The following is an 8,903-nucleotide window of genomic DNA, read 5'->3' as shown; positions in this document are numbered from 1 at the left end:
AATAGAATATCTCACTCGCGTAGAGCGAAGTACAGAAGAGGAAAGTACGTTCGGGAACGTTGCGTACACGCGAGTTTTGACTGGAGATCTTAACGCGTTGTGTATGAATTTTCCCTCAAAGTTTCCAAATTTTCCCCAAGACGACAGCCGCGTTCGCTTGATAGCAGGTAGCGTGAAATTTAAATCACCCGATCGCGTTCGAAATTACGGGCAGCAGAACAGCAACGATGAAAATCCTGGGCGCAACGTACTATAGCCAAGAAAGGGCCCCCACCCCATGAAGGGACACCGGGCCCGTATTACGTGAAACGACCCTCTCTTCGTCTCCCCCCCGAGCAAGCGCGCATACACAGATACGTGAGGAAACACCCTTGACGCATCTGCTGTTAAGGGAACCCGCGAGGCAGTTTATCGAGAGCAACGGTCGTGCGTGCGTCGCGTGCTAGCGAAAGTGCGTATCTTAGATCGACGTCTTAACGCTATCGCCCGTATTTTGTTGTTACGAGACAATTCACACATTATTTTATGTAATGTAACCAAGTTTTTGTCTTGCTGTTAAAACTGTCGATAAGAAGATATCGGTGGATTATCGGCGGAGACGTTGCGCTTCAGCTGAGATTCTCGACGGCTCATCGATCGCGTTTCTCGAGGACATCGATTGGAAGTCGCGCGAAATTCGCGCGTGAAGGATGAGTAAGAAGATTCGCAAGCTGACGACGCGTGGAATCGTCTCGGCACGATCTGCGAGCTTGGCTTCTAGGACTCGATTGTTGCGTTCCTACTTTGACAGTGTGATGATTCTCAACGATTGGTCTTAGCTTCTGATGCTTTGAACACCGTTCTGTTAACGCGTTAGTATCCGAAGAACTTGGCGGCTTCTGTGCGCGTGAACAAAGTGATCGTCTATGAGCCTATGTGGATCATCGATGATCCATGAGACTTCTTCCATGATCGTGTAACCATTTAAAGATCCGACGTTTGCACTTTCGAGAAAATTTGCGCCAGCCGATATATCGAAGAAGTTTTTGCAGATTTTCGACAGCGCCGATCACACGTCTGCCGATCACTTGAACTCGAAGAGGAAAACGCAAGGACCTCGTCGAAGACGACGTAATTCATTGCGCGTAAGAAATTCATTAAACTTCAATGCGCGCTCATTTGCTTAATAACGACTTCAGTTTCGACCGTTTAACTCTCCTAGTTTGTCTGCGCGACAACCCGACGTGAGCTTCATACTCACCACATTCACTAGCTCGATCGGATCCTCTCTTAGACGAGGCGCCTCCAGCTTCACCGATGCTCGTCGCGAAGCTGGCGCAACGAGCACGCCGTTCTTCCCGTTTATTCAACGTGAGGGCAGGTGTCGTTCGATGAGTGATACTCCCGAGTGACGATCATGGCCCAGGTACCAGAACCAGCGCCGGTGCATTGCTACACCAACCCGTCGTTTTGCCGTCAGTCGGAGTACATCCCGGACGATCACGCGAGCAACGGCCTACCACCGCCGCCGCAGTTTCAAGGAAACGACGATTTGCCGCCACCACCGCCGCCGTTGCAGCTGCAGTATTATGCAGGCCAGAGCAATCCGGCCTTCCAGGAGCCGTCGGAGACGGCGGCGGTGGACGCGCGTGAGTCGCGCGACCGCTATTGTTACCTGGACGATAACAGGCCTCTTACGCACAGGAGGTACGCCAGTCTTCCGGTGGAGGAGCCTCGCGTGACCTACAATCAGTCCTCGCGGTACGAGTACATCCAGCAAGACGACGAGCGCAGCCAGTTAACGCGGAGGGGCTCCTCGAGGTACGAGTTCATTCCGCGCCAGCAACAGCAGGTGCAACAACGTTCCGCGCCGTCGACCAACCAAGACGATCGAGGAGGGTCGCAGACGCAGACCTGTCGCGCCGCTAATGCCGGTAGATACGCTCTTATACCGGGTGAACAGGACTATCAGGACGAAGACGCGCAGTGGAGCGGCGCCAAGTCGGCCCCGCGGCATATCAACACTCCGCAGGGTAATTTTTCTTTTCTTCTTTTAACCGAATCTTTATTTTATACGGAGGAAATACTGTAGTAAGAATTATGTTAAAATTATTATTTTACAATGTTTTTGGTAAAACTGGACTGTATTGAAGTTGCAGTATAAATTACTATGAAAATAGTAAATTTGATGATCCTACTTGGTATGCGACATAAAAGCGTCTAAGTAATTATACAATAATTTTGTGACAAAAATCAAATGTGCTTAACGTTTCTAAACAAGAATATATATAAATATAATTTCGATTATAATCCTTAGTCCAAGGTTATAAAAATTTTATTGTAATTTTTGCTATATTTTCTCTGTGTAGTATTTGTACGAATTTTTCTTCTAAACTGACTTTGTCAGTTGTTCGATAAAAAACTTTGTTCAATTTCTTTCCCGCGCGAAGTATATAGACCGGCATAACGGACTTGATATATAAAATATAAATTAATGTTAAAGCTCTTAGAGATATTCAATCAAAATCTAAAAAATCGAATCTAAAAAAAAATAAGCAGAATAAAGCCAAAAGACTCTTTTTTTCGGTTCTTATTTGCCTTATTCTACTTATTCAGTTAATTAACACACGAAGTTATATTTATTATATTTTCTAAAGTGCATAATATAATTCTAAAAAAATTTTGAAACTTTAAAATGATATTGGGAATGGTACGAAATGAAACTCTAAAATAATATAATTTTATATGTCGTCATGTCGGTTATTATGCCATTATGTCAGATCTCTAAATACGACTGCATATTTTGTAACAGGCCGTTACAGCAGAGTTCCTCTGCAAGAGGAGAATCCGCCGACATTACCCGAGAGAAACGCACAAGAGCTCTCAGCCTCACCGAAGAACAACTTGGCTACGCAGAAGTTGCACGAGATACTAACTACGCCCAGGAAACCAAGATCCAGGTCCGAGGAAAGAACGCTTTCGCCGAGGAGGCATCAGTCCTTCAACCGGACCAGCACGCCGCGGAGAAGGGCGCTTACTCCCGGTAGTTCACTGAATGTTTGAGAACTCCTTATTACCGTATCCCTTCTCCCGTAATCGCACTCCCTTTCCGAACGGTGATAAATAATGCCGCTCAAATCAAACATTAAAAATTATATCAGACAATTAATACGAGTGCCTAATTATTGTTTTATACAGATGTAATATAATAATATAATACTGATGCCATTATTATTTGTTTGAATGACCGGTAAACTTACTTTGTGGTCATCTACGAAGTGGACGTGTGAGTCATACTTTTTAAATTTCTCCGAGCAAAATCATTCAGAACGAATAAAAATTCACTCAAAACGATAGCGCCAGAATCATATGAATTTCGAACTTAGAGACCTGCAATTCTAGACAAAATCGTAACTTGTAATTTGTTTTCGTAAAATTCGTAAGAACTTATGAGTAGATCTGCAATTCTATGCAAACTGTATGTCATATGATAACTCGTAAATATCTATGATTTTTTTTTGTTTTTCTCGTAACCTACGACTTTACGATTTTACGACTTATTCGTATATTTTCTTAGAATTACAGCATTAATCTGTATAAGTATATACATAATAACTTACACACAAGAATGCGTTTCAGTAGATTAGAGTGAATTTGTTCATGTAAGACTATGGATCAGATTTACTCCTCAAGTTTGAATGAAAATATTTACTCGACGATAGAGAGTGGAAAATTCTGCACAAATGAAAAATTACTTGAATTTAAGTAGAAACCCAGATGTTACTCCATTTTTTGAATGAGATTCCACTCGAAGAAATTTGAAGAATATTTTGCGATGGAGCTTATACCACAGTAGTTTTCTAATACTTTTATATGTATCCTTTTTACGTTAGATTGCTATTCTCATAGTTACGTGAAAAGTTGTCTTGCCTCTTTAGTCTTTATGTGCTTGCTTTAGCCGTTACATGATCCATACTGATCCAGCTGGTCCTCCAAGCTTCGCCCTTTTCCTCTATCCTGATGGGAACAATTAGCGGAAATCCTTCTGCTGGGGTTGACTGGAATTGTAGAAAGGCTGTTTAGTCTGGCCAGCCGACGTTCGAGCCAACTTCCTCTCTTCCAGTATGCACCGCGTGGAGGCTGCCAATTTGATATATATTTTAGATCCCTTGTTAATATTAATAATTATTAATTATGTTATTATTATTACTTAACATTGTTAATTATGTTATTATTATTACTTAACATTATTATTAATTATATTATTATTATTACTTAACATTATTATTATTAATGTTATTATTATTACTTAATCTTGTCAACGTTACACTATTTATCACATCTCGATAATCTTCCAATTGCTAACGTCTAACATTTCTCTCCTCAGATCGCACCTTCAGCCCCACGCGTTTAACTCCTCAAGGCACGCCACAGAGCCGAATCTTCTCGTCCGCGGGGCCTCAGACGTCGACACCCAACAAGGAACCATCAGCTCGCCGATGCCTTCCGCTGTTGGAGAACCCGCCGCGACAGCAGGACGTCTGTCCGGCCAGCAATTGCGGCCGGCTTCGTTACGTGGGAACTGCTCCAGTCGATCTGATAAACATGAGCCACAGCGAGCCGCCTCCCCGCTACGCTTACATGGAGAGCGGCTTGGAGTCCGTGCCGATGGTGTCTGGATCGCCCAGGTATCAGGTGATGCCTGCTGACCAGAAGACCTACCAAAGCGTCGAGAGCGCGTTCATGGCTCGTACGGCTGTCGTAAGTTACAGCATTAATCAAATAGCGAAATGTCGCGATAGATAACACACTGACCTGCAAAATTAGGGCCCGATTTAGGCTTCGATGAGTGGTAAGAGAATTTTCTAAGATTCCTAATAGATTTTTTGGTTTGCTGAATTCAAATCCGGCTGCAAATATATTTATCATCTTTAGATTTTGAGAAAATTTAGGTTAGAAAATATAGGTCATTTTAGTAATTTTCTAGTTGCTATAACTTTGGAAATACATATAGTTAGGAACTTCATTGGGGCTCAAAATAAAGTTCTTAGTTTATATTTTTACTGGATAAGCTACAACTGAAGCCCGCGTAACATTCTTTGGAAGTCAGGGAGCAAAAGTGCTGAAATAAAAATGCAAAATTCTGTGTCGTTAGTATTATTGTAATTAAAAATGTTGTATAAAATACGTGGGCTTTTGTTGTATTTTTTTCAGTAAAAATATTCGAAAAAATACGTGGCCTTTTGTTGTATTTTTTACAGTAAAAATAATCGAAAGATTTATTTTGAGCACTAACAGGGCTGCCAAATAAATATATTTCCAAAGTTATTGTAGTTGAACAATCGTTAAAATGACTTCTGTTTGTGGAAATCTAACCCCAATTTTCTTAAAATCTGGGAATAAACACTTTTTGCGGCCTTTTTGAATTCAACATATCAAAATCTATTAGAAACCATTATTAAGAAAATTCCCATGCCACTCCATCAGACTCATAATTTTGCAGACCAGGTGTAATAAAAGACAAAATTGTTCTTCTGATCATTTCTTACAGGTACCACCGTTATCACCGCCCAACAGCGACGCGAATACGACTTTGGCGAGCGGCGTGGAAAAAGGTGACAGGAAAAATGCGCCGTTTCTCTTGATACTAGTTGGCGTATTGACCTGTGGTCTTGCTTTATATTTGTCCTGGTCGCAAGGAAGAAGGTAGAATTCTTCAACTCCTCTCAGTTTCTTTCACTTTCTTTAACGCCTTGAGGGAAAATTGTTCGGATAAGAAGTTTGTACAACTTTCGTACAAAAAATTATCTTGTACTTCTTAATCATATTTATGTCACAATGCTTAGTAACCATTATAATAATATTCTGATATACTCTTAATTTATATATCGTACTAATACTTTGCACAAGACAGGTCCTTCCCGCAACGTCATCTGCGAGTGAACGTCAGATTAATTTCGTAATCGCACACGCGACAATTCACACACAGTTTGACGACGAACTCATTTTCAGGTACTACTTCGACAGCGCAGCCGGCTGTGGTGCTTGCTGTACCCTGGCGGGTGCGTGTAGGAGTCTACGAAGGACGTGGACGGGATTGGGTTTAGCTGGACTGTCGGCGTTAAGCTGCGCAGGTTTACTACTGCTCGCCGTCAAATCCCCAAAAGACGGTACACCTCTTCACGACATCACAGCGGGTGCTTTGTGCGGCGTGTCGGTTTTGGGTGCTGGTCTGGCCCTGCTGGCTCTTCTGTCGCCGAGGTGCAGCCTCGGACGTCATCGACGAGTGCATTCTTGGATACCGCGATTTTCTCCTTAGCATGTGACTTAGCACGTTAACATTATGAATTCGGCTATTGCGGAATTTTCTTTCTGTTAGGCAGAATTGCGGAAATATGACTGCATGCCAGTTGAAACGAATTCGAGGAATTCGTGGAATTCGACGTGTGTCGATTGTCAGGAGAAAGACAATATTCTCTGTTTCACGAGTAAAGGAAGAAGATAAATTAAAGTGACACCAGACGATCTATGTAAGAAATGTAACGTATGCGAGAGTAGACAGTCTTGTTTCTTTTGTGTCTCTTTTTTCTAAAGATACATTTATCGAGGCGGAATTATTTTTTAACACTTCGATATTTGTATAAAGGGCAAATTATCGCCGTTTATATACATAAGTGCCGACGTTCATATTTGCTATGTAAGTATTGAAATTTTCGCATTTTTTTTAATGCAGCACGCATTTTCTCAACGCGTACGAATTCTCGTGTGTACACATGCGTACATTATTTATTCGCGGTCTTTTATTCCACCTTTTTATTAAGATTGCGTTACTGGAATCTATTCTGAGATTCTAATTATGTATCATGAAACTGTATAATAATAAGCAACAATAAGTAGCGTTCTTAAAATAGAAAATAATTGTCTATGAGCCATTATATTTAGATTACATAAAAGTAAGTGCGTACTTATAAAGTAATCATATTATGACATACGAGGCGACTCTGTGCGTATAACACCGTTAATAACACCGTGAGTCGTGTAAAGTTCTCAAATAGAATAATTAAATTCAGTGGCATATTTTTGTATGAAATAAAAATCATAGTGCAAAAAATATCAAATGTATTAAAAAATATATCATACATGATACAGACTATTTCTCTTTCAATATGCTTATAAACTCTTCCAATCACTCTACAAAATAAATTTATTTCCGTACCACAAAAAATAAATTTATTTCGTTTATAATATTTAAAGCTTTCATAGTATGGAGAAATGTTCGAATTAGCTTCCGCGTTACTATCGTGTTTTTCGTGGATTTATTTAGTAAACTGAAATGTTTACGAAAATTAAAATTTTCGTCTCCAATTAATTAAAAAAAAATGCACTGTTAAAGTATTGTACAATATTTCTGAGAAATTACATCACATCATTACCATTTTTTACACGAAAGAAGAATTGCAGTCAAAAAAAAATTTAACGAGGATAGTTCAGTAGAGAATTCTTAACATTTCTTGAGCTAGTGTTTGTGCAAGTACTGGCTATACAAGAATTTTAATTTATGTCTTTCATCGAATCTGCATTTCCGGGAATCGCATCCATCACAGCTTTGACAGATCTGAAACAAAAAGTAAGATTTCTAATTAATTGTACTGGTAGCACGTTATTTCCCTCATATTATCGGACGACCATTGACGACATTGACATGCGAAAATGCATTATTAAATTATATATTATTATTAAATTATATAATTTTACCAACAATTTTGGATAGAGAAACGAATAAAATCGATTTATGTAATAAGAAAATCATATGATTTCTTTTTATTGAGAAGATAAAGTTAATCTTCTCCGAAGTCTCAACTAAATAAAAAAGAAGCGATTGTTGATACTATAATATATAACGTTTATCGAAAAATATCATTTTATTTGTATTTAAAAGTTGTAAGTGTCACTAAGGTAAGTGCTATTGTTTCGAAGACATCTAAGATGGCTAATCTCATTAGTTCACTCCGTATAATTTTGATAGGCATTAAGGGCTTTCGATCAGGTTTTGGAAACATCGAATTACCAGCGAGATTGATTGTATAGAAATTGCTTCAGCGAGTGTTCGTCGCGTGTTCTATAGACATAACAAGCTATATTCAACAATGACAATATACATATATGTATATTGTTTTATGTGAACGTTTTTACTTTGCATATGTATATGATATCAATTATTGTAAAGGTTTACCTATATATATTATTTTATCATTAAAATATAAATAAAAAGAAAAATTTCATGTAATATCTGTGATTAATATTTGGTATATAAAATTTGCAAAACATAACTTATATATTTATAGTATAAAGAAAAAAAAATCTTAAGAACATAACGCACAAATATTCCCTGTATACTAGTGACCCGTTATGCTTCGAAGTGTATAAATTTATTGGAGATAATATAAAACATCATAGACAATCGATATTTGCACAGATTCTTTATTAAAGTGACAAGAAAGGATTATTTAATGGTCTAAATGGAATTACGATAATAAAAAAACAGGATTGTATTATTACTTACTTTATGCAAGTGTATAAAAAAAACTGTAATTCAGTCGCAGAGAGCACGTTAAATAATTTCTAGCAACGTTCAGTTAAAATTAATATAACAACTTATAATAGCAAGATATATCTAATAGTAATTATTGTATAATATTTTATTATATGGTAGCTATATCCCATTATACCCCGTATATTCATTATGCCCCATGTTTCTCTACTTTAGGGGGATATTATAGTGTGAAGACCCGTTTTCAAGGCGATTTTTGGGGATTAATTTTAGGTAAATGGTTAAATCTACAGAATTTTGTACTGACATTTATTCATCTTTGAAGAAATATCTCAGATTTTATCAAAGCTTTTTATTTAAAATTGGAGGAAAT

The 8,903-nt window shown here is 38.5% G+C and overlaps 1 protein-coding gene across 3 annotated transcripts; it reads left to right on the top strand.

The window, feature by feature from the left end:
* Positions 1-395: 395 nt before the first annotated feature.
* Positions 396-7,129, top strand: LOC116844562. Of its 3 annotated transcripts, none has more exons than XM_032816252.1 (6): positions 396-1,124; positions 1,274-2,012; positions 2,792-3,022; positions 4,367-4,740; positions 5,531-5,685; positions 5,992-7,129. In XM_032816252.1, exons 2-6 carry the CDS (start codon positions 1,397-1,399, stop codon positions 6,296-6,298), a joined length of 1,683 nt encoding a protein of 560 aa, XP_032672143.1. In that variant the 5' UTR covers positions 396-1,124; positions 1,274-1,396; the 3' UTR covers positions 6,299-7,129. The 3 variants fall into 3 exon arrangements, with proteins under 3 accessions (XP_032672143.1, XP_032672141.1, XP_032672142.1); XM_032816250.1 differs by having other exon boundaries at positions 1,202-2,012; XM_032816251.1 differs by having other exon boundaries at positions 1,179-2,012.
* Positions 7,130-8,903: the final 1,774 nt, after the last annotated feature.

The sequence above is a fragment of the Odontomachus brunneus genome, unplaced genomic scaffold (genome assembly GCF_010583005.1).
Source record: "Odontomachus brunneus isolate Ranch 3 - 2012 unplaced genomic scaffold, Obru_v1 Obru_scaffold_042, whole genome shotgun sequence".
Taxonomy (NCBI): Eukaryota; Metazoa; Arthropoda; class Insecta; order Hymenoptera; family Formicidae; genus Odontomachus; species Odontomachus brunneus.
Note: the sequence above shows the minus strand (reverse complement) of the source record. Positions and strands in the feature narration are given on the sequence as shown.